General features: G+C 46.0%; 1 protein-coding gene across 3 annotated transcripts in view; it reads right to left on the bottom strand.

Annotated features, from left to right (window-relative positions):
* Positions 1-26793, bottom strand: part of LARP1 (La ribonucleoprotein 1, translational regulator) — an 85300-nt gene that overhangs the window by 53466 nt on the left and 5041 nt on the right. For 2 of the 3 annotated variants that reach the window (XM_043913372.1, XM_043913373.1), the window contains exon 1: positions 3585-4456. The exons of the other annotated variant lie outside the window; for it this stretch is intronic. In XM_043913372.1, coding sequence (XP_043769307.1) covers positions 3585-4023 — 439 coding nt within the window. In that variant the 5' untranslated portion in view covers positions 4024-4456. Of the gene's footprint in view, positions 1-3584; positions 4457-26793 lie in introns of those variants that run through there. 3 annotated transcript variants of the gene reach the window in all.

The following is a 26793-nucleotide window of genomic DNA, read 5'->3' as shown; positions in this document are numbered from 1 at the left end:
CTGCTAGGGGTGCTGGAAGTTTGTGGGGATAGTGCACTCTCAAGTCTCTACCTGCTACATGTATACCAGCTACAAAGCTTTGAACACAGCAAATGTTTAGTTCAGTTAGACTCGCCTTTGCCCACAGCCCTAAAGAGCACATGTACACTCTGCCAAAAGCTAATTTTTATGAAAGGCAGATAAATTATAACTTATTTTTAAAACATTTGTCATAACACATTCCAAAGTAAAAGTAGGCAAGTGTTTGGATCATCAACCTTTAAGATTATCCATTCTATGTCCTTCATGTCTGTGGAGAAGCAAAGGTCTACTTTTAAGGAGACAGATCCCATATATTTCAGGGAGTACTAATAAAATACCAGAAAAGGAAAATACACCATTCTCCAACCCCCTCAGTTTTACAGGTGGAGAAAATGGAGACCAAGAACAAGTCCCAGGAAAACCCAAAGATTCAGTCTCCCAGACACAGTATAACAGCGAACACATGCAAGGCACCAGACTAAATACTTTACACGTTCCATCACAGTGAATGCTCACAATGCTCCCTTGAGGCAGATAAATAATTTTATTTCTAGAATATAATGAGGAGGCTGAGGCACAGAATGGTTAAGTATCTTGTCCAATGAAGCACAGCAAAGCAACTGGCTGAGCTGGCATTTGAACCCAAGCAGTTTTGACACCAGAACCTTTGCTATCTTCTTCATTAAAAAAAAAAAAAATTATTTGGCTGTTCTAAGTCTTAGTTGCAGCACACAGGATCTTCGCTGCAGCACATGGGATCTAGTTCCCTGACCAAGGATTGAACCTGGGCCCCCTCCACTGAGAGTGGGGAGTCTTAACCATCATGGAAGTCTGTCATTTCTTCTTGTAAATGAGACATCCTGCCTCTCTCATACTTAAAGAGCTGTGGCTAGGATAAGGAATAGAAATTTTAATGTTTTCAAAACATTCTAGGGGAGGGAAATACAAAAAGCCAAAATGCAAATCCCAAGACTTTAAACCACTAAGACAGACACTTTAAACCAGAACAGAGAACCCCACAAGAAAGGGGAGATATCACAAAACATCTTTTATTACTAGTTACTGCCTGTGTCTCTTAAAGAACTAAAATACTAGCATCTGAGCCAAAAGGAGAGCTAAAAATAGGCGTTTGCAGCAAGCTTTGGAAAGCTTTTGGCTTACTTAGGAGGCACCAAAAACATATGCATCACAGAACACAAAATTTCCCAAGACCACACTGCCACTCCACTGGTGTAACATTTAAACTTGTCCAAATAAAATCAGGGCTGGAAAAGGACCTTAGTGATCCATGTAAATTTCAAAGAAAGAGCCACTATCTACCCTGACCACAAAATTCTCCTTCAAAAAGCATCCAAGCCCTAACAACAGGCTTAAACAGAGACGCTACTGGATTAATTCAGAGTTTGTCTGTCGACGACTATTCTCAAAGTTTAAAACTAATGAGCAGACAAGACACTTTCTTGCCTAACAAGAACAGAGTAAGTCTACCGGACTTAGAATTTTGCTTTGGGCACTTAAAGCAAGTTGGCTTTTCCACTCAGAGGTAAAGGCGAGATGCCAGCCAAGCTGTCTTCTTCCCACGATCAATAACCCCGGTGACGCACCCTACCAAGGGCCCCTAGACTTGCACAAAATGCCAGCTCAGGCATCCAACACCACCTGATGTCATGGCTGATTTAAAACCCACAAGGCAGGTTCACCATTAGCAGAGCAGCAGCAGCCAGAATGAGTAGCCCCATTTAAACTTCTGAGGAGTGCCCTCTCCTGCGGATGATTATACCCCTCTGAGTTTAAAGAGGGGGAAGGACCAAAGAGTGTCTTCAAATTGCTTTTCCTCCCTCCGTGGGTGGATCAGGAGGGATTTGCAAGAAAATGGAGATTTCAGCACTGCCCTTTGCATAAGAGGGTTCTGGAAGGAAAAGGGGGGAAGGGGAGGAGGGCAAAAGGAAGAGAACACGGTTTGAAGTACTATTAGTAAACGCCAAAGGTCCCCTCCCCCAAATGAAGCAATCTTAAAAAGAAATAAAAATTACAACATGCCATTTTCAGAATTCGGTGTTCTGGTTTCCCTGGGACTACGAGGGATTCTATTCCCTTCAATATGAAGGCATTAAGCTGCCCTTTCAACTTTCCCCATTCTGATGGTTTAAACCAGTCAGTCTCAAGCAGAAGGGGAGGAGTTCTGAAAAAGCCGTAGGGCTATGGCCACAGGCCTTCGTAGTAGCTCCAACTGGGTTTTAATACCGGCTCACTGCAAGAAGATCCTGAACCCAAGAATCCAGCCCCAGGGTGTCTCTACGGGCCGGCAAAAGGAGCAGGCGGGCGCGCCCCCCACCAAAGCCGACGATCTATTTTCAGCAAAGTAAGGCCTAGCGGAGACTCTGTATTCCGTACCCCGCCCCCCAATAACGAGGCTCTGCGGGGACTTCCCGCACGCCGACCTCCCCCGAGGGGCCGTGTCCGAAAGGACCCAAAGAAGTCGAGGAGGGAGAGGGAGGGCGCGCCGCTCGGCGGTCACATGCCGCCAGCCGCGCGGGGAGGCACCACGTTGTCCCGGCTGCGGAGGAATGCCGGGAAGGGGGTACGCGCACTCACACCCGCGCACACGCACACACCCGGCCGCGCCGCCCGCACCCGCCTTCCGCCCCGAGCGCCGCGGCGGCCGCCGAACGCCCAGGCCAAGCGGCCGCGAGCAGCCCGCCGGCCGGCGGCGCGGCGCATGGCGCCCAACTGTCACCCGCCCGTCCGGCCTGGCCCGGCCACTCCCTCCCCCGCCGCCACACGCCCCTCGCGTCGCCGCATGCCCCCTTACTCGCCTCACATTTCCCCTCACTGGACGCCCCGCACACTCGCCATCCGGCTCCCTCTCAAGGCGGAAGGTCCCCGGGATCAGACGAGGGAAAGCACCGAATTCAATGACACGTTGGGTTTCCTCTTCTCCCCATTCTCCCCGTAACCGACCCCTCGAGCCGTCGCCCACGGCCATTCTACCGCCTAACACCATCTACTCGAGAACAAACTTGTTAACTTTTAAATCCCGAATCCGTGTGGTCGGTATGCACTCATCGCCGGGCGTTTTGCTGCCTATGACATATACTCATTAAACATTTACAACACGGGGACGATAGCAACGCTACCAAAACGAGGAACACAGGGCGGGGGGGGTGGAGGGGGCTTCCCGAGGAAGGTTCAGGCAAGAAACCGTCTCTCACACCGACACGCGGGGGTGGGGGGGGGGCCTTTCACCGAAACCAGCGCCCACCCCTCTCCCCGCGAGATAGGCCGGGACCACGCCGTTGCCCACTAACCGCTGCGGCCCAGGCGGTGGCCGTAGCCTCCGGGAGGCCGGGCCCTCCGGCAGGGGCAGGTTCCCGAGTGTGCTGGGGGGGCGGGGGGGGGCAGGGCACGGCGACCTAAATTAGCCAGGAGATAATGAAAAAAAAAAAAAGCCCCGAGTCACCACGACCAGTGGCGGACCCCCGGGCCCTGGAGGCCGCTGGGGGAGGGGACGCCTATGTCCCCGGAAGAGGCCCCCAGTCCCGGAGTACCAAACAGAGACCCACCTGGAGGAGACTGTCCGTTCACGGTGGCCAGGACGGGCGGCAGCGCGTTCTTAGTCCACGGGTTCACCTTGGGCGGAGGGGCCTCCACGAAGTCTCGGCGCCCGGCGCCCGCGGCTCCGGCAGCTCCTCCGCCAGCGCCCGGCTCGCCGCCGCCGCCCTCCTCCCCGTCGCTGATGGCCAGGCCCTCGGCGCCGGGCGGCTGCGGCGGCCGCGGGCTCTCGCGCTCCAGCTGCCCGGTGCCTTCCTTGTGCGGCTTGGCGCAGGGCGGCCGAGGTCTCCGGGTGCCGCCGTCCGGCTCTCCGCCTCCGACGTCGTTCGCCCCGGGCTCGCCCTTGCCCTCGGGAGGCGGCAGCGGCTTCTTCCTCACCAAACCCCCGTGATCTTCGGCCTGCAAGAGCGGGGCGCCCCCCGGCAGCAGCGGCTCCACCTGAGTGGCCATCTGCGCGCCCGCCCCCCCGGAGAAGCCGGGCGCGCCCGAGGCTGCCTCCCCCGCCTCGAACTTGGCTCTCAGAGCGCCCGCGACGCCTTCCTCCGGGGCGCTGGGCCCCAGTCCCGGCGGAGAAGGGTCGGGGTTCACGCTAGGCGCGGCCCCCCCTCCCGGTCGGATGCAGCCGCCGTAGATCCAAGGCCCGCTGGCGGGGCGGGGGGGGGGGGGGGAGGAAGGCCCCCCACTCTGCGGTCCAGGCCTCCTCGGCGCGCGTCCCCCCCCCGCCCGTTCCTCGCAAGGAGCCCCCACCCCGAGCCTGGCAGGCTTCTCGTCCCGTCCCTCCCTCCCCCCCGCCCCCGGGGCGGCCCGGGCTTCCCGGCACGGGGGCTGCAGCAATATGGACGGACGGGGGAGAGGCGCGGCGAGCCGAGCTGACCACGCGATCCGCGGCAGGCGGCGGGCGGGCGCGCGCCTCGCGACGCAGCAGGCAGGGGAGGGGACGGCGCAACGGGGGCGCGCCCGCCGGGGCTGGCCCTGGGCGACGGGCGGGCGAAGGAGGCGGGAGCGCGCGCGCAGGGCCTCGCGGCCCCGCCCCTGGCCCCGCCCCTGGCCTCCAATTCCTCGGCGCACCTCAGGGGCTAGTGGGTGAGGGGTACTCAAACCGGACGGGGGCGAGCACGTGCCTGATGCAATTCGGAAGCGGGGGGGGGGGGGGGGGGGACGGTCAGCGAGCCGGGTAGGAGAGACCGGGTGGTATAAAGAGGGGGAAGTGTCTTAAAGAGCCAGTTCGTGAGAGCGTTCGCAGGTGGAGCACATGGGACCGCGCCACGCGGCCGGCGGGGCCTGCTGGCGCTCTTTAGGTTGGGTGCGCCAGAATCCCAGGAAGGAGCCATTAATATCACCCTTAGCTTACGGGATGATGGCGTGGGGGTGCTGTCGCCTCACTTGCGTCCCATAGGCCTGGCCCCTCCAGGCCCCGCCTGGGTGACCTTGGGTGAGCCGGCCTCACCTCCGTGGACTGTGCTCGGCTCCTCCCAGGCAGCACCGGCCAGGTCAGTGTCCCAAGTTGGGTTCGACACCCGGCCTAGAAGACGAGTCTTTAACCCTTGGGGGCATCTGGCGTCTAGGAAGTGAGCAGGGAATTACCAACAGCCCCCAACCCGGCCAAGCCCTGAAACCGAGTATTTATGGGCGAGAAGTGTCTTTTTTTTTTTTTTCCCCCTCAAGTGGATTTCCGTTTTTATAAGAATTGCTTGGGGCAAAGACGAACCAACACCAAATTGAGACTCTGGGGATCTGAGATTTTATCCTGCCCCTGGTCCTGCCCCTTACCAACTCTGCATTAGTTGGGTCTCAGTTTCCCTATTGTAAAATGAAGACAGTGGTTTCAAATTTTAGAGCACATTTAATTAAATATTTACGGTGGGGGGTTTCTAGGAACAAGGCTTGGAAATAAAGCTTACAAGGACTTCATGGAATTTACATTCTAAGGTAGAGAAAGAGAAAGTAAAACAAACTTATGAACACGAGCTTGTCTCATATCTGTGAAGACAGTAACTACTACGGTAATAGGTCACTAGATCAGTTCCTTTAGTTTGGATGATGAGGAAAAACCTTGGATGCAGATTCTAAAGTATTTGGAATCAGGCATGTCTGGGGTCTGACCCAGAAACTGCATGTCAGGCAAGAACCCTTTTGGAGCTTGTGGTCCCACACCTCACTTGGAGAAGTCCTGACCTCTGGCTGGCTATGATATTACCTGCTCAAGACGTAACAGCCAAGACTGTTAGCCATCTCCAAAAGAATCAGAACACGTGACCTGCTGGACAGAGGCAAAGGCTTTCTGAAAATCAGCCTTTTGAAACTGCCCCTAAGGGGTGAGGCTAGTTGTAGGGTTGTTTGTAAGCAGGACCACTGGGGAGAGGTGCTGGTGGGGACAACCAGACAATCTGACGTGTGGTCCCAACTCTTCCATAATGTGGTGCCCACACCTTGGCCAGCTCTCAGCACTTCACTGGACCTCTCTTCCCTGGTAGACAAATGGGGGTAAATTATGCTTGACTTGCTTCTAACCTCTCAGCTTTTGTGAAGACTCAAGTGAGACAGTGTCAGTCAAAGTGCTATGTAAATTATAGAGACTGAGGCCAGCACTTCAAAAGAGATACAAGGAAGATAATGATTAAATGATTAAAGGGCTCTTGATGAATTAAAACAGATTCTTTGTCATTACATTATATATACCCTTAATCAGAAGGTAAATTACACTGTCACTAGCATTTACTATTTTTTATTTTATTTTTTAATTAATTAATTTTATTTATTTCCTGAAGAGGATTCACATTAGACTATCTCTGAACTTTTTAGAAGAGGACATAATGGTCCTTGGTGGTCATTCTTTTCTATATGCCTGTAGTTGGGGGTAGAGGGTATGCTTTGTGAAGGGAGAAGGGCTCTATGTGGACAAGTAACTTGTTCATGTTACCCAACATCAGTCTGAGCTGAACAAGCAGCACCAGGCCCTGTATGGAGGCCGGAGCGGCACTGAGATCTGCATGCTTTGCCCCAGAGAGGTGCTTCTAACACCCATAGGCCATTCTACAGATGGGCAAACTGGGACCACAGAAGGAAGATAAGACAAGGTAACCGGCATGAGACCACATCTTACGCTGAGGCTATTAAATTGGAAAAAGAAATTTTAATGATTAGTTAGCCCCCTTGTTTTTCAGGAAACTGAAGTTCAGAGAAGTCGGTTTACTTAACCAGAGTCACACAGCCAGTCCATGGCAGAGTCAGGTCTCCTACCTGAATCTTCTGATCCTAAATGCAGTAGCTTTTTCTATTGGAAACGACGGAATTTCAACTTGAATTCAGTTTTTGTTTTTTTAGATTCCTGAACTACTATGGCATTCTATATGCACGTGTTCATTTTTAAATACTATTGATCAAATAGTTCAGAGTGGCTACTTTTATTAAGTAACTACTATATGCTAGGCTCTATGAGAAATATTAATACTTGACATACTTTATCTCATATCATCCTCACAATAACCTAGTGAGTTAGATACTAACTTTTCCCACAAATACCTACTGTGTTCCTACTATGTGCCAGGCACTAGGCTAGGTCTCGAAGCTATTATCTTCATTTACAAATGGAAGCAATTGAAGTTCAGAAAAAGAAAGTCAGCTGGCTGCCTAAGGTCTCAGGCAGCAGCTAATCCCCAGGCCTGTTTTATCCCCCGCGCTGCGCTGTGAGCCTGCCTCCTTTCTCTCCATGGCCGTATCAATGGCATTTGTGGAGCACTCATCAAATACACTGGACTGGGGAGGGTACTAAAAAAAGCTGAACCCTGTCTCTCCAAAAGGTAAACTCTAATTGGAGGGACCAAGTAGTTAAGCAATAAGTGATCTCAGGCAAAAAAAAGAAGTTAAACAAGATATGCTTTAGGCAGAAAGCAATAAGGATCAAACTAACTTGTGCTTTTCCCACGGCTTGAACACATCATAGTCTTAAAACTCACACACACACAGAGGAAATCAAACTTTAAAAAATTAAAATAATAAAGTGGGTCCAAATACCTATTTATGTGTTTGTTTGCCTCCTGGTGCTGACAGCTTCCTAAAAAAGAGACAGGAGGCTGAAGCAGGTACTAGAGACAGCAGACCTGGGCCCATCGCCGGCTTTGCTGAGTGAATTGGAGCAGCCTCCTGAGCCTTCCTGGGCTTCCATTTCTCTGTTCACAAAATGGGAAGCATAATACCTGCATCAGGCTCATGGAGAGGAAGAAAGATACAAGTTCCCTGAATCTATTTTTTGGAGGGGAACATAGGTAAAAGAGAGGTGGTTCCTTTATCTGGGCTTGGATATTCCATTTTATTCCTCTTTGAGTTTGATTTTCCAGAGGGCCTTTTGTTTCTGAAAGAACTTGGGCTTTATCACTTATCTTCTTCTGATACCAGGGGCTCCTAGGCTTGAGGCCTCTTTATACCAACACGGAAGAGTAGTTGGGATTAGCAAGGGAGGGGCATTGGCCAGACAGTATTAGCTAGGGAATGTTTTCCAAAACCTGAAGACTCTTGGACCTTCTGGCACATGCCAAGAAATTTACTTCAGTTCATGAGAGGAGGCTCAGCCTAAATCTCCTGTTGTCAACTAGATGCAAATAGCAACAGTTACAGCGTAAGGGGAATAAGAAGAAGGGGAGGGTACTGACTGTTCCCATGTCTGCGTATTCAGTCGCTAAGTCATGTCTGATTCTTTGCAGCCCCATGGACTGTAGCCCACCAGGCTCCTCTGACCATGGAATTCTCCAGTCAAGAATACTGGAGTGGGTTCCCATTTCCTCCTCCAAGGGATCCTCCCCGCCTAGGGATCAAACCTGCATCTCCTGCATTGCAGGCAGATTCTGTGCTACTGAGTCACCTGGGAAGTCTGACCGTTTCCATAATAACATGGCTAACCCTCAGGGTTTCTGTAAGTATGATTACCCCCATTTTACAGATGAGGAACTAGGCTCAGAGGCTGCCCAAGCCACCCCATGAGGTTAGTAAAAGATGGAGAATAGATTTGTAAAGGTCTGATAGAAAATCAACTTTCTTTTAATGCATTCCCCACTCTGAGTTGAGACAGGCAGCATCCCATGGCCTCTTTCTAATTATCTTACCTACACAGCTACTTCCTCCATTCCCACTCCTCTCCCTGGTGTTCCTGAACTTTCTCAAGTGGTCTCCTGCGGGGCTTCCCCACCAACTAACTGTTCTCCTCCCTACCATGCAGCCTGAGCCAGTTCTCTGGTTCTTTGATTGATGGGCTCTGCCTCTGCTTAAAATCTTGGCGTGCACGTGCCTGCCGGTCCAACTGCTTTCAGCCACACAGCCTACATGCCAGCAACAGTCGACCACTCACTGATTCTTTTATCCTTTCATTCAACCAATATTTACTAAGCATCTGCAGTGTGCCAATTCCTGTCTAGACCCTGGACACGGAAAGGTGAGCAAGACACACAAGGTCCATGTCTTCAAAAAGCTCCTGTCTAATTCCCTGTGGGCCCCATGCTTTCCTGCCTCAATTCATGTACTTTCTCTGTGACAAAGCTGTTCACAGTGAGGTCCTGAGTGTGAATCCCAGCTTGACCATCTCGTGACTTCAGGAGAATAACTTGCATCTCTCTAAGCCTCAGTCTCCCCATCTGTCAATTGGAGATAATAATACTACTTTCCTCATAGAACTTCTGTGAGTCTTAAATGGGAGAATGTGTGTAGTTTAAAAGTACAATGCCTGGCACATAGTATGTGCTAAGTAAATATTACCTTTCATTAGTTTTATTACCGCCAATGATGCCTTTCCACTTCCACATACCCAGAATTCTACTGGTCCTTCAAGGCTCAGCACAAAATGACAACTTCTTTACAAAAATCTTATTTACTCTCCATAGCTGGAATAGATTTCTCCCCCATTGTTAACTCCTGGTGACAATTTCCCTAAAATATTTAGTACTTTCTATCTTCAATTATGGCTAGTGATGAATATGCCTTATCCTCTATCTTGATTATAATATATTTCTTGAGGGCAAGGATTATACCCCATTCTTCTTAGTGTCGCTTATAGTAATCATCACTGCTGCCTTCACACAGCAAGCCCTCTGTGTGTTTTCTGGACAAGGGAATGAATGAATGAATGGATGCAAGATCACACCTTATCACTTCAATGTTCTGGTAACTAGAGCAACATTGTCAAGGGCCAGGTACTAAATTTTATACATTTATTTATACATAAATATATATATATAAATTACTTAATATATATACTTTATAATGTATATAATAAATTTATAATGTATAAAACATATAAATTACATATATACTTTTAAATGATAAAATATAATACAAAATGGGCTAACTTTTGCAAATAGAAAAAAAAATCTAAGTCTAGCAAAGCAGAGTCCACATACAAGCGCACAACCCAGAGGCAATCACAGGCAAGCTGGTATATTTTCTTCTAGTCTCTTTTCTGTTTGTATTTTACATAACTGAGGCCATACTGCACATTCCACAGCTTTATTTTTTAACACTGTATTATGAGCGTTGTCTGCACATCATTGCAAATCCCCTCCACACAGTCAGTGAGGGTCATCTATTGAGCACCTTTGGTATGCCTTACCTCTCAGCAGCCCACCATCTATTGTACCACACTGCATTTCTGAAAGGACTTTCATGGAGAGAGGACAGATGTGATTGTCCCCTGAGCCCCACAGAAGTCCAGTGACTTGCTCCAGGATGCTGGGGCAGCAGAAAAGAGATCAGAACTTCAGTCTCTCCCATCCCATTCTAGGCCCCTGCACCACACCACAGGAAAGAGAGATAGCACATGTCAAAAATGCATAACTCCCATAGCCAAAGGAAGGTAACTATGTTTAAACACTCCAGGGTCAAGAAACATCCAAGTTCATGGGGACAAGTGGAAACCAGAAGTCACAATGAAGGCAGGAAGCAATTTTCCTGGCAACATGATCATAACTGTGCTCCAGGACAGAAGGGGCCCTGAGCTAGGGACTGGAGTCGAAACAAGAAAGGGCACTACATGTTTTCTGTCCTGGGGCAAAACACTACGTCAGCACACTGTTCTCTTCACAGATCACTTGTCTGTCCTTCACCTCTGGCACAGAAAAAAGGGCACAGGGTTTGGGGTCAGAGTAGCGTTCAGGCTCAGGTTTGCCCACTTTCAAGCTGTGTGATATCAGGCAAGTTACTTCACTTCTCTGAGCTTCAGTGTCTCCAGCTATAAAATGGTGAAAAGTGAAATACTTGCCTCATAAAATTCAGAGAACATTAAATGAACCAGTATTTGTGTAAGGGTGTTACAGTCCCAGCTCTGAACCCACCTGCAAGTTCTTTCACCTCTTTTTGCCTCAGTTTTCTCATCTGTAAAATAGAGATGATAACAGCACCCCCCTCTTAGGGTTACTGCGGGAACTAAGTGAGTTAACACTTGTAAGGTGCTTAGAACAGTACCTGACAAATGTAACTGCTGAACAAATGTTTGCTATTCTTGTAAAAAGGATGGTGGTCACTGGCATAGAGTCAAGGCAACCATTCTTCAAATCTCATGAAGAAAGCAGAGACAGTGTTACCCTAATGTAAAGATAAGGAAACTGAGGCTCAGAAAGATTAGGTATTTATCTGGACTCAGACTGCTAGTCGGGGGGCAGCTCCAGGACTTCTAAAGATTCTAAATGCAATGCCTTCTCCTCCAGATAATATTCTAGCTGTTGGAAGCTGCCAGCCCTCTGGCCAATTTCAGCCCACAGACATGTTTTGTTTGGCCCCCACAGTATTTTTTTTTTAATGGAGTTGAACTGTGATTAGATGAGCCCAACACACACTAGTGAGCCTCAGGCCCTGGCCTCCTCTGGTGCTTGTTCCTTCCAGCCAACGACCTGCATTTAGATCCCTACACTGGCTGATACCACGTCCGTCACTAAACACATAGTACAGACATGTTTAAGAGACCAAGGGGAGGGAGAGAAGAGCACAGACCAGAGGGACAGGGAAAAGGTGGTCAGGGAAGGCTTCCTGGAGGTGGCTGTACTTGAGTTAAGACTTAAAATTGAAATGTGGGAATTATCTAGATTAAAAGGGAGGGTCGGGGGTAAGGCAGATAAATTTGGCATTTTGTGACCTTTAGGGAGGTTTATGAGTTTCCCTGCCAAGACTTCCTCAGGCCTTTTCCTTGGTTGAGAAGAGGGAAGAAATGAGTGCCCTTTTTATCTCAGATGAGGTCATGTGACTCAGGAGGGTACACTGTCTGTTGATTGGATTACTGATCTGTGTCATCATCCGTAAGACTCCACACTGCACAAGGCAACAGGAAGGAGGTGTGATCACCAAAGTATGAACTCTGCCTGTCTAACCATGGCCATCTGGAGCTAAATATCTTTACATCTGAGCAGTCTTGATAGCAGTTTCTAACATTTCACACCTCTATGGCAAAGAAGATGAGTGCTAGCTGCAGGAATGAGGTGGGGAAAGGCTGTGGTAAACTAGTAAAGCTGCCTGACTGCCTGTCCCAGTGACATTCACTGCATCAGAGAGGTCTGCTGATCCCCGCCACGTCCCATAGCACCTGAATCTCTGGATCTGTGACACATGGACAGAATCGGGAACCTCAAATAACGTGAGTGGCCTAATTACCTGGGCTTCCCTTGTGGCTCAGCTGGTAAAGAATCTGCCTGCAATGCAGGAGACTTGGGTTCAATCCCTGGGTTGGGAAGATCCCCTGGAGAAGGGGAAGGTTACCCACTCCAGTATTCTGGCCTGGAGAATTCCATGGACTACAGTCCATGGGGTCGCAAAGAGTCAGACACGACTGAGCGACTTTCACTTCCTTTCTTCACTTCACTTCCTTCCTAATTACCTAATGCAGATAGAGTGTGTAGCGATCACTAAAGACAAGGAATAGCTGGGTTCACTTTGCACTGATAGCATTGCCTGGCGGGTTCTCTGCAAGCCTCCAGGGTGACAGGGCTCCCAAAGAGCTCGGCATTTGGAAAAGCAAGAAATGTTACAGTGTATCATGCATAAGCCCTCCCGTGGCTTCAGAGTGCCATGAAAATGAACTCCAGGCCTCTTGTCTTGGCCCACAAGACACCATGTGCTCCAGACTCCATCCACCTTAGACTTCACCTTTCTGCTGGTCTCCTGTGCCAGCACCTCCAACACAGGGAGCTCATCCTTGCCTGGGGGCACTGCCTGGAACACATCCCCTCAGCACAGACACACAGACAACATACACTCATGCTTCAAGCCTCAGCTGAAGTGGCCCCTTCCCAGAGAGACCGCTCTTGATCAGCTTGGCTGAAGTACTTCATGTTCTTCACGACACAGATCACAATCTCTGATTTTCTGCGTGTACCTGCTTTTTCCCATTTCCTCCACTAACGTGTAAACCCTGTGAGCCTGGAGCTTGTGGCTATTTTGTTCATCCCTAGTGTTCCCAAGCACAGGCTGTGGCACAGTAGACCCTTAGTATTTTGTTGAAGGAATGCTGTGTGGTCTCTGGCAAGTAGCTTCCCCTCTCTGGGCTTCAGTATCCCCACATGTGAAATCCAGAGGCTGGATGAGGGACTGCAGAGAGCACTTGGCACTCTGACTGTGGTTCTGTGACTGACATCTGGGCCTTGGGCCCAGGAGTGAGCCTGGCATGCAGCATCTCCATAGTGCTGGACACAGGCACTGATTTAATCAGGCGGCGGACACCCTGTAATTTACTGTTCTGCTGTCCCTCCTCCCTAGTCTCTCGGCTGAAGACCATGCTGTCAAATTTCCAGGATGATCCATGCATAGCCACCTGTTCTCACAGTTCACTGATCCCAGTGCCCACGAGGAGGGGATGGTTGGCACGCAGGACAGGCTGGGAGAGGATGTTCAGTCCAGGAGCTCGAGAGCCCAGAGGACTTGTCAATGTCATGAACTGAAAGACTGGGATCTATGAGAGATTTCATCAAATCCTACACTCTCTGGTAGGAAGAGACCTTCCAGGACAACCCACCAGACCTCTGCCTCAACCCTACCTGCCATAAACACTGCTCAGTAATGATCACCATCACCGTGATTCCACTCGAAGCGCCCAGAATAGAGGCCTCACTGCTCTCAGAGCTGTGCATCTTGTCAATGTGAGCTTTTTCCTCAGCAGCACAGTGAAACAGGAGGCAGCATAGCACAGGTGCCAAGGGCTAGGGCTCTGAGCCAGGAGGCCTGGGCAGAGTCTCAGCTCCACAGCCTCCTTGCTTTGTGAGCCCGAGCAAGCCAGGGGCCTTCTCTGTGCTTCCACCTCCTCTTCTGTTAAACAGGGAGAACCCTCACTGCGCTGCTGGGAGAATCCCAAGTGTTAATATCTAATGGGAAGGCACTCAACTGTCTGTACCTGGTAACTGCCACCTATGAATGCTCTTCTTGTTGTTATTATAGTTTTTAGTTCTTCTTGGACTCTGTTCTCTGGGTTGGTTGATTTGTCTGCGAAAGAGATGGTGGGGCACAGCCCAAAGACACAGGCTGAGAAATCAGAGGGGTGTGTTTGCTGGTGGCTATGAGAACATTTCACGTCATCCTTCCGGGCCTTGGGCTCCTCACCTGAAAAAAGGAGAGGGAATAGCCTCTGTCCTGCTTTCTTGTCACAGAACCCATATAGAACTAACGAGAAATAGACAAGAAGGTTTTGAAAAGTGAAACGTGCTATCTAAAAGTGATAGCACTTCTCTTATATTGTCAGAGAAGCCCTTTCCTCTTTCAGCAAGGCACATTAGCTTCAAAAGAGCTAAACTCAGCCTATTTGGCAAACAGTGTGTTTTGGGTACTTCTTGTGAATTTGAAGCTAATCCCCTCAGAATCTTCTTTTATTAATGTACCAGAGCAAACAAATTTGAGAAGGGTTTACTTACAAGCACGTGGTACATTCCTACAAGATGCAGGGATTGGTTTGACTGATTTCTGCCATCTTTGTTTATTGTTATTATATAATTATTATTTCTTCACTTTCTCTTCTTCAGCAATTTGATTGGCAGAATCCAGGTGAGGTGCATTCACTTTGCAAATGTCAGCAGGACACAGTAGCTCCGCATACTCTCAGGAGTCTTCTGTGACCTTTGACCAATACCTGCGGTGTCCTGTGGACGGAGAGACAGCCTCCTCACTGTGGGAGAGAAGCCAGGGCCTCGAGAGGCGAGAGCAGCGGCCCAAAGTCACACAGCCGGTTAATGCCAAAGGCTTGACTTGGTAACCAGGTCTCTTGACTCCAAACTCTATGCTCTTTCTAACAGTTCTGCGGACTCCTGCAATTTCTCTAAATTAGCTGACTGTGTATCAGAATCTTGTCATTCATAGGGGTTCATGTTTGTCAAAGCTCATTGAATTGTACATTTAAAATCTGTACAGTAAAAAGAAAAAAGGAAAAATCTGTACAGGATATTGTTGTAAATTTAACACAATTAAAAAAGAGAAAATGGTATGGCAGGGTCCCATTTCATGAGGGGGGACAGTGTCTAAGGTCAGCATTTATGACAAAAATAATATATAACGGGCTCAAGAAAAGCCTTAGGAAGGTATTAATAGCACACAGGAGTCAGCACGGTTTCTTTGGGCATTTTAACAACCGACTGTTCAGAGGGTTCAGGTTAGATGCTGGCCGGCATGTAGGGGTTGGGGTGTGAGAAAAAAAGAATATGTCTCTACAATAGGGTGATATTCAATGTGGTGAGATGCATATGTGGGAACCACGTCTGCCAAGGGAATGGCAGCTTATAGTATCTCACCTTAGATACACACACATACACACACGCGCGCACACACACACACACAAACAGGCAGACCCCCTCTGAGCAGCTTCCTGGAGCAGGTTAACCAAGGGTGGAAGCCAGAGACAAGGATCTGAGGGCTCCCGGGGCCCACCAGCGTGAGAGTGAAGTAGGGGATATTTCAGGGCCTGGCTGGGGAGGGCTGAGGGGAAGGGGTTGGAACAGGTTGGGAAGTTGAAACAATGGAGAACACCTCATTTAAGAGGAGAGGGCAGGGGTGGGAACCAGAAAAGGAGGAGGAGATTAAAGGCTTGGAGGAGATCAAAGAGACAGACAGTGGGAAGTAGCTTGGTTTTTGAGAAGAAGAAAACAAGTACCAAGGGCTGACCTGCTGCAACATTACAGAACTAGTAATTGTCCTTTGATAAGTAAACATCCTAAAATTTGGAGTGATGGGAAGCTCACCCACAAAGCAGAGTATGTCTGATGAGAGTTTATAAGTTTCAGAAAGGTAGTTAGTTATTTATACATAAAAAAGAAGATTCCACATTTCTTGGAATCAAAATTTGCTCTTTTGAGAATTTTAAACAGTCTGCCTAGAATTGTGTTAAAATAATACATATGTTCACCTTGTACCCTTTAGGATGGCTACTATTGACAAAGAAAAAGAAAATAAATGTTGGAGTGGATGTGGAGAAATCGGAACCCTTGTACACTATGGATGAGAATATATGGATGAGAATGTAAAGTAGTGCAGCTATTATACTATGGAAAACAGTATGTAGCTTCTTCAAAAAATTAAAAATATATCTATTATATGATCCAGCAATTCCACTTTTGGGTATATATCCAAAGCAATGGAAAGTAGGATCTTGAAGAGCTATTTGCATATCCATATTCATAGCAGCGTTATTTGTAATAGCCAAGAGGTAGAAACAACCCCAAAATCAATCAGTGAAGAAAAGGATAACAAATATGGTTCATACAAACATACAATGGAATATTATCAAGCCTTAAAATGGAAGGAAACTCTGCCACATGCTACAACATGAATGCAACTTGAGGACATTATGCTAAATGAAATAAGCCAGTCAGAAAACAACAGAGGATGGGGAATACATGTAAATCCATGGCTGATTCATGTCAATGTATGACAAAACCCACTACAATATTGTAAAGTAATTAGCCTCCAACTAACAAAAATAAATGAAAAAAAAAAAGAAAAGAAAACAACAGATACGCTATGATTCCACTTATGTGGGGCAGCTAAAACAGTCAAACCCACAGTAACAGAACACAGAATGGTGTTGCCAGAGGCTGGGAGAAGGGGGAAAGGGGAGTTGTTCAGTGGGTAGATTTGCAAGATGAAAAGCTCCAGAGATCTGTTTTACAACAATGTGAATACACTTAACACTATTGAGCTGTATACTTTAAAGTGGAAAATGTTATCTTAGGTGCCTTTTAAACAGTAAGAAAAAAAAAAAGACAAACAAAAACCCAGTACATTTACCTACAGACCTCCCTTTACTCACTGAAAAACAGCTGGCTATAAAACAGTTGTTCAGTGTGATATTGCCTGTGTCGTGTCCTTTTTTGTTCTAATATATGTGTGTCATCCTCATGAGGATATACACCAAAAAATAATCAGGTTGGTTATTTCTGAGTACTGATTTGTTCTTTTGGCCAACCTGTATAATTGGCCAACCATATAATTTTCTAACCTTTTTTTAATGAGCATTCTGTTAGTATTAAAACAACAACAATAAAAAACTCTACCCCATTCCAGCCCCTGTCTTGATGTCTACAAAGCTTATAGAAGCTAAATTTGCATTTTTGAGTTTTATTTCATATGTAATTAGAAATCACTGCTAATAATTTTTTTTTTTTTGCTGCACCATGCAGCATGTGGGATCTTAGTTACCCAACCAGGAATCAAGCCCACACCCCCTGCATTGGAAGTGCCAGAGTCTTAACTACTGGATAGCCAAAGAAGTCCTAATAATTATTTAAAACATAATATTAATAGTAATACTTCCTATATAGGGCAAGCTTAATCTGTGCCAGACACTTCTGCTTTTTATGAATTATGTCATACAATAACCCTCTGAAGTAGGTATTATTATGGAGCCCATTCTACATATGAGAAAACAGAGGCTAAGCAGCTGGTACAAATTCATTTATAAATGCCGGAGCTACATTCAGGCTCACAGCAGTCTGATTTCAAAGCCTGTGTTATTGACAGCCGGACTGTTCTGCTAGGCCCGCAGGATGTGCTTATCTGTCGTTCAGTTTATGAGCGCATTTGTCAGCCACAAACATATAATTTCTGTGTTACTTAAATTGTTCAAACAATACCTTTCCCAATGGTTATAGGATATTTCTTTCAAAGATAAAGCAAAGGTCAAGCTCCCTACAGAAATCCCAAGCATGTAACATTCCAGGTGAGTCCAGACAGAGTAAAGAATGCACCAGACTCTGGTCTGGGACTCTGGTATCGTACCTAGGACATTCCTCTTCTTCACCTATAAACTAACTCCACTGCCCACTACAACTGATCAAGATACACGCTCACTTCCTGAGACCAACTTCAACCAGAGGAGAGGGCGCTGTGTGGACAGGAAAGGCAGCAAAAAAAATGATTTATCTCAAAAGAATGATTACAATTATATAATTAACACCTTGTATCCAGACATTTTCATCTCTAAGGATCTCTGAGAGTCTTACAGATTATTTAAATATATATCACATACATTGCTGAAGACAAAGTCTATAGTTTCAGAAGATAATTAAAATTCCTTCCCCTTTGGAATTAAGAGAATTGCTTATGGGATGAACATTATGCCCACAAAACACACGAATAGATCTAAGCCTGGGGACTCCAAACATAGGGCTGGAAAGGATCTTGAAGAGCAATAGGTACAGGAAAGACAAATTTCTAATATTCATAATTCTCATTTCAAATCCCCTGCTCATGGCAGAAGTGATTAATCAGTTATAACACTCTTTCCCACTAAGCCTGGCTTTGTCCTCAGAATCTTTCTCAATGCAGCAATTCCAGCAGCCACCACCACCTAATCAGAGTTGAACCCTTGGTCATCCTGTAAATTAGTCCACCATCATCCTTCCAGTGTGGAGGAGAGGGAACTGAAATTCAGAGAGGAAAATTAACTTGCTCACAGTTACACAGTCAGTAATACAAAGCTGAGGTTTCCAAATGCTTTTTTCTTAATCTTCTCCTCTGCTCTTTGCTCTGCTCAAAATATACTTGGTGGATTATACATTTTGCACTAGACTTCCCTTTCTTGAATGACCTGTTTAGAATGCCTCTGCCAATGATTTGCTGAATGACAATGGACCTATTGCTTAACCCTTTCAGCATCAAAGTGCTTTTAAGGTGAAAACAGACATAGTAATCTGGGTTCATATCCCTGCCTTGCTTACTGGAAAACTGGGGTACTCTTTTTGAGAAATGAGCTGCTGCTGAAATTTATATGCCTACAGAGAAAGGATCACACATTTTGCGAGCACCTTCTCTCTGTGAGGTACTGTGCCCCTGTTGCAGTGTGGTTTTTCCTCAGAAGTGTAAACATGCAGCAAGACATTGGCTGGCTATGGTCACCTGGCTATGCTCCTGGGAAGGCTACCTAGGAGGTGGCATTTGAGCAAGACTTTGGAGAGCAATACGATCAAATGTTTCTTTTGATTATAAAAGAATACGTGGTTATTACACGATTACTGGGATGGTATGTCAAGAGGAAAAAAAACCACCCCTATTTCCTTTGTAAACCATGTCAACATTTTATTTTTCTCTTCTAATACCTTTTTACTCTATGCATAGGTACTTGCTTTTTTCCTCTTTCCACATGGTTGTTAATCTATGCATGCCATTAAATAATTTTTCATTTATTTTTGGCTGTGCTGGGTCTTCGTTGCTGCATGGACTTTCTCTCTAGTTGGGGTAAGCGGGGCTACTCTCTAGCTGCAGTGGGTAGGCTTCTCATCACCGTGGCTTCTCTCGTTTTGGAGCATGAGCTCTAGGTGAGGGAGTTTCAGTAGTTGGGGCACATGGACTCAGTAGCTGCAGCTCTAGTGCACAAGCTCAGTAGTCTTGGTGCGTAGACTTAGTAGCTCAGTATCAACTGGGATCTTCCTGGACCCCAGATCAAACCTGTTTCTCTTGCATTGGCAGGTGAATTCTTTACCACTGAACCAACCAGGGAAGCCCTGCATGCCATTTTATATTTTTATTTTATTTAAGTTTTAATATAGTATGAGAATGCTTCACAACCCAATAATTCTACTCCTAAGAATAACAAACCAGAAGCACATACGTGAGACTCCCCTGGTACTCCAGTGGTGAAGAACCTGCCTTCTAATGCAGGGGAGAAAGGTTTGATTCCTGGTTGAGGAACTAAGATCTCATATGCCAGGGGGCAACTAAGCTGGCGCACCAATTAGAGGACCAGGCATGCCGCTGCTACTGAGCCCACTCGCTCAGGAGCCCATGCATTGCCAGAGACCCTGCATGCCACAATGAAGGTCCTCCATGCCACAACTAAGACCCAACACAGCTAAAATAAATAAATAAATAGGAAGCATATACATACACATGTTCACCAAAAGGCAAATGCTAGCAGTACATATTTGTAATAGGCCAAACTGGAAACACCCTAAATATCCATCAATAGAATGGATAAATAAACTGTAGTATATTCACAAAATTGAAAACTATACAGTGATGAAAATAAACTATAATTACACAAAGCATGTGAATGAATCTCACAAATATAATGTTGAGGAAAAAAAGTCAAACACAAAAGAGAACATGCTGTATGATCTATTGACATAAAGTCAAAACCAGGGAAAAACTCACCCTGGTATAAGACATTAGAACAGTGTTTACACAGCTCATGATTGGAAGGAAATACGGGGGGGGCATCTGATTATAGTTTATAAAGTATAAGCACTGGGTGAAAATCTATCAAACTATGCATCTCTGACTTGTGTACTTGTGTATTTGTCTACATATGTGCTATAAGTCAGTAAAACATTAATTAAGTAGCTGCAAGAAAGCACATTCATTAGACAGACAGGGCTAAGAATGTCACTTTGGGTAGAGGGAACAGCACAAAGACTCAAGAATGGAAACTGGAAAACGATCAAGATTGTTTGTGACACTAGAATTACAGTATTTTGCATGAACAAACTATCTCAAAAGACTCTGCCTGCCAGGAGAAGAAAATGGCAACCCACTCCAGAATTCTTGCCTGGGAAATCTCATGGACAGATGAGCCTGGTGGACTACAGTCTATGGCATCGCAGAGTTGGACACAACTTAGCAACTGAACAACAGCAACACACAATCAGGCAGACTGTGATCTGGGAAAATAGTTCTTGATGGAAATGTGGCATAAAATGGAGAGTGAAGTGACCTAGCAATATGGAATACAGAGTTTTGTAAGAAATTAACATTTGTGTATAGAATAATAGCTGCAAATATTCAAACAATAAAGTCCGTGGCTAAAGAAAAAAAAAAAAGAATCTGCCTGCCAGTGCAGGGGCAACAGGTTCCATCGCTGGTTGGGAAAGAGTCCACATGCTACAGAGCAACTAAGCCTGTGTTCTGCAACAGGAGAAGCCATGCAATGAGAAACCTGGGAACTACAATGAAGGGTGGCTCCCGCTTGCCACAACTAGAGCATTCCTGAGCAAAGCAATGAAGACCCAACACAGCCAAAATAATAAATAAGTAAATAAACAAAGTAAAAATAAAACAACTTAGGGCTTAAAGACAACTACATTTTTTTGCCCATAATTCTAAGAGTTAGTAATTTGGGCTGGGTTCAGTTCAATAGTGCTGCTAGTCTCATCTAATTTCACTCATGCACTTGTAGTCATGGAGACTAGTTCAAATGGCCTTTCACCCTTTTTGTCTGCTCTAGGAAAATGGATCTGGGCCCTTTAAAGATCCTTTTCTTTTGCTAGCTGGCAGGGTGCTCAATTTTGTCAACAGAGGGAACTGAACAGACATTAAAGTAACAAAGGTTTTTTTGCATCCTGGTTTCAGTGTGAAGGCTCACCAGGCTCCTTCACTGCATGTGGGTCTCCCAAGCTCAGCTCCTCTAGAAGACAGCTTCTCCTGCATCAGGCTCCTGCAGGTCACAGCAGCCAGCAGCTTCTCCAGGAATCCTGGTCAAGTGATTTTGTAGTAAAGTGTCTGTAGTGAGACATTTCTCTATGACTGGATTTTCTAGTAACTGAGAAGGCACATTTTCAGCAACTTTCAGAGGCTGAGTTCCCTTCTCTTTCCTTCCCTTTCTTCTTTCTCCGCCTCCTCTTTCTTCTTCTTTTCCCTATTTCTTTCTCTCTGCCTCCCTATGGCACTTCAATTATTCATATTTAGACATTCTCACCACGTTCCACCTCTCTTTTTTGTATTACATGTACTATAGTTTGGATATTTTCTACTGACCTGTTTTTCAGTTCAATAATTTCATCTTTAGCTATACTTAGCTGTATGGCAAACTCACATCCATCTTTTAAGTTCTTAATTTCAGTTACTGTATTTCAGGCTTAGAATTTTCATTTCTAGGACTTCCCTGGTGGTCCAGTGATTAAGACTGCGCTTCCACTGCAAGGGGTGCAAGTTAAAACCCTGGTCAGGGAACTAAGATCCCACACATAGTGTGGTGAAAAAGAAAAAAAGAATTTCCATTTAATTATCCTTGATAGAGTCTAATTCTCTGCTGAAATTCTCCATCTTGTCATATAATGTCTTAAACATATTAATCACATGTTTTAAAGTCCATGACTTATAATGCCAACATGTGGATCTTCTATGGGCCTATTTCGATTGTCTATTATTTTTTCTTGGTTTTTAGCCACTTGGTCTTATCTGCTGGGACATCAGGTAAATTGTGATTGAATGCTTAATATTGCATATTTTAAAAATTATAGGAAAATCTGAGGTCTTTGATAGTATTATCTTCCTTCAGAGAGATTTTACTTTTGTTTCTGGGAGGCATTTAAACCTAAATCATATAAAGGATTTAATTGATTAGATGTTAGTCTTCAGTTTTGCTGGGGCTGGTCAATTTCTAACTCACTTCAACTCCTAGGCCACAGCCCTTTGGGGGTTACATTTGAAAGCCTGGAGTGTTTATTAGGGACATTCCTCCTTGGTAGATCCTGAAATCCAGTTTATATACCCCAGTTTCATAACAATTCCAAATGCTCCGCTCAGATTCTTAGCCATCTCCTGAGAGACAGCATACTTAAGGGCAAACTGGCAGCTGAACAGTGGCATCTCCCTTACCTTTGGAATTGTTGCCTCTCAGGTCATTCTTGTTTTGGTAGTTCTCTAATGCCTTCAAATACACATACATACACACATTTGTTTTGTTCAGCTATTTTAATGATTCCCAGTAGAAGGGTGAATCCTCAATAAGCTACCGTAATTATTAGAAATAAAAGACCCTTGTTCACCCAACATTTATGTTATAGTTTTCAGTGGGATGGAAGCATGCCTTATTCTTCTCTGTAGTACCAAGTCCTCACTTGCTGTTAAGTTCTTAACAGACACTAATTGAATAAATGAATAACAGTTTGTAAGTTGCTTTCAATATTATAATTTTAAGCTGTAGGCAGGGACATCCCCGGTGGTCTAGTGGTTAAGAATCTGCCTGCCAAGGCAGAGGACATGGGTTTGACCGCTGGTCTGGGAAGATGCCACATGCCACATGGCAACTAAGCCCATGAGCCACAACTACCGAAGCCCGCACACCCTAAAGCCTGTGCTCCACAGCAAGAGGAGCCACTGCAATGAGAAGCCCGTGCACTGCAACAAAAAGTAGCCTCTGCTCACCACAACTAGAGAAAGCCTGGGTGCAGCAACAAAGACCCAGAGCAGCCAAAAATCAATAATAATAAAATAAATTTAAAAAACTGTAGACAGAATTTCCTTTCTATAAATCTAGTTATTGGGCCCAGAGAAGACTTGCCCAAGGGTTCCCTGACTAAGGTCCATTAAGTAGTCATTGGCCTACTGGGGGCTCGAATCTAGAACCAGAACAATAGTTTTTCCCACTCTGCCATATTGCACTACAATAGAATGGTCTAGAGTCTCATGGGCTTGGGTGTCACATAGACCTGAGTTTAAGTCCCACTCAGCCACTTACCAACTGTGTGGCCTTGGAAAAGTTCCATGAACTTTTGGAGCTTTAGGCTTCTCATCTGGTAAAGTGGCAATGATAATAATAGGAGATACTCGAGATAGTGCTGTTGACAAGATTAAAGTGAGCCAATGTGTATAAGAAGGTAACCTGTCTCTGGGGACCTTTGGGTTAAAGCGTTGACAACCCCTGCTAAGAGCCAGCACCGCACTGCCTAGAAGTGACACATTAAGCCACTGTTGGAAAATCAGTCCTGGGCCAGTTATTCAGTCTCCTGGTAGGAGTTCAGAGGCCAGAGCCCAGGACAAGGAGACTGGGAAGAAAATCAGACAGCAGCTCCAGTCAGGGCTCTGCCTCAAACTCCTGTGACCCTGGGCAAGCCATCCCCCTTTCCCAGGCCTAACCATTCTGTTTGAAGCAGAAAGGACTTAGACTAGAGGAAATATCCACATGGTCCCTTCTAGCTCTGACCTTCTAAGAATCAGAGACTCTATTAATTTTAGCTGTATTCTGTTCCTGGTGACCTGGTTCTTGCCTCTGGTTCAGATAAGCATAGCAAACGGTTGACTCTCCCTGACTGGGCAGTATGCTCTCAACTCTGCACCGTTGCTGGCTGCTCTCTGAAAACAACCTGTCTGCCTGGACAGAGCCACCCCTGCCCCTACCCCTACCAGCAGAACGCTTCAGAGTCCTCTGCATGTTCTGCAGTACCTGCCCATCATGTTAGCCTCTGGCTTCCCAAATTCTCGAATCTTCCCACAGCTCCCAGGGCTTGCACTATCATCTGGGCTCATGCAGATGGCAGGGGAGACCCCAACAACAGAGCAGCGGCCCCCCCAGCAGGAGGAGGTAGGGATGCTGGGAAAGGGAGAATGCCCGGAGGCTGCAGGCAGATCCTGAGGAGTCTGGGTTGCCATGCTCTGGAGGCAGGACTTGGCCTTGTGTGCAATGAAAAGATATCACAGGCCTTGACGCAGAAGGACACGGTCAGAACTTACGGTCAGAGCGTGTCTGGGCTCCGTGAAAGGCAGGCTGGAATAGAGAGAGAGAGACTGGGGTGGGGGGGCGGGGGCTGTTACAGAAATGCAGGCCAGAGGGCATGACACAGGATAGCAAACAGGGGAACTGAAGAGGCCAGCTGGCAGACGAGGTGACTGGGTGGCTGGGATTGTACTGTGTCGGGGTGAGAGTTTGCTGGAATTGGGAGAAAGACCCTAAGGGTTAGGTCTTGGGCTTAGAGATAAATATATTAAAATCTCTTTAATAGTTCTTTATGTTTCTTAAAATGGTCTCACTTTTGGAATATTACTCAGCCATAAAAAGGAATGAAACTGTGCTATTTGCAGAGACATGGCTGGACCTAGAGACTGTCATACAGAATGAAGTAAGTCACAAAGAGAAAAACAACTATCCTATAATATCACTTACATGTGGAATCTAGAAAAACTATACAAATGAACTTATTTGCAAAGCAGAAACAGAGACACAAACATAGAGGGAAAATATGGATACCAAGGAGGGAAGAGAGGGCAGGATGAACTGACAGCTTGGGATCAACTTACATACACTACTCAGTGCTCTGCGGTGACCTAAATGAGGAGGAAATCCAAAAACGAGGGGATACATGTATATGTGTAGCTGACTCACTTTGCTCTACAGCAGAAAATAACATTGTAAAGCAACTAGACTGCAATAAAAATTGATAACAAAAACTTTCTCACTTTGCAAATGCTATATGATATCACTTATATGTGGAATCTAAAAAATACAACAAACTAGTGAATACAGTGAAGAAGAAGCAGACTCTCAGACATAGAGAACCAACCAGTGGGTACCCGTGGGGAGAGGGAAATGGGTAGACGGGTAAGAGGTACAAACTCTTAGGTATAAAATAAGCTACAAGGATACACTGTACAGGGGGCTTCCTAGGCGGCTCAGTGGTAAAGAGTCTGCCTGCCAATGCCGGAACCTCAGGAGATGTGGGTTTGAAGCCTGGGTTGGGAAGATCCCTTGGAGGAGGAAATGGCAACCCTCCCTAGTATTCTTGCCTGGGAAATGCCATGGACAGAGGAGCCTGGCGGGGTCACAAATAGTCAGACTCAACTGAGTGGCTGAGCATGCATATGCTGTACCACACAGGGGATATAGCCAATACTTTATAATCACCATAAACAGAATATAACCTTTAAAAACTGTGAATCACTATCTTGTCCACCTGTAACTTTTATAACATTGGACAGCAACCATACTTAATTGAAACTTTTTTTTTTCTCATTTTGTCCTTTCAAAATCAATGTATAATTATCTCTGAGAAACTTGAGGTTGTGTCAGATAGAGGACCCTGAATTCAGGTCTCCTGACTCGTGGCCACAGCCGACTGCTGCTCTGAAGTGGTTTGCAGGCAGAGGTAGCAGGAAGCTCACCCCCGCCCAGCTGCTTCCCTCCACCCCCTCGGGTTCCACGGCCCCAACCCTGCCACCAGACATTGTGTGCCTCCAGCACCCTTCACTGCTCTAGGCCTTGGCTTTGCTTCCTGTCACAAGAAGAGGTGGATGGGGCCAAGTGAAGGTTTTTCACATGCAGACAGGATCAGATAAATCCTCCCCACTTTTTTTTTTCTCAAAAGGATCTCATATGAACCATCAAAGTGAATTCAAATAAGAAATCTGATCAGGCAAGGCAGAGGTGGTGGATTCAGAGTTATTTGTCTGGTTGGTGATGGTCCTGCTTTTGCCCCACGCTGTGGCAGCCTCTGTGATACACTCCTTGGGTCTCCAGGGTTCCATGGCCCACAGTTTGCAAACCATGGGACTAGCAGACTCCCTAGAACACAGCAAGGGAGTCTCAGCCTGGGAGCACAGATGGAATTCAGATGTCTCTAAGCTTGGATGGGAAAACTTCCATCTTTATTTTCTCTAAGATCTAATTCAAGTTAAATACTTTGTTCCATTTGAATGTAGGCAATGGCCACAGGAATACTGATGGTTCCTGTGATTGCGTCACTAAGAAAAGTCACAGATATTTTTGTATCACATTACAGTTGTTATAGATCATTCAAAACTTCATTTCTGCTCATCATTAGTCTAAAATTACAAGAGTTATTATATCTAATGTTCAATTTCATCTTAAATATATTAATAGAGTACATATTATATCATAAACAATTTAAAAAATATCTTGATAACTATATTTCAGTTTGATTGGCTTCCTTCATAGTCCTGTGTATTTTACTTTATGCATTTCAAAACATTCTGAGAAGGGATCTGTAGGCTTCACCAGGTTGCCAGAGGAATCTATGGAGTCAGTAAGGTTAAGAACCCCTGTCC

The sequence above is a fragment of the Cervus elaphus genome, chromosome 9 (genome assembly GCF_910594005.1).
Source record: "Cervus elaphus chromosome 9, mCerEla1.1, whole genome shotgun sequence".
In the NCBI taxonomy this organism is placed as follows: Eukaryota; Metazoa; Chordata; class Mammalia; order Artiodactyla; family Cervidae; genus Cervus; species Cervus elaphus.
Note: the sequence above shows the minus strand (reverse complement) of the source record. Positions and strands in the feature narration are given on the sequence as shown.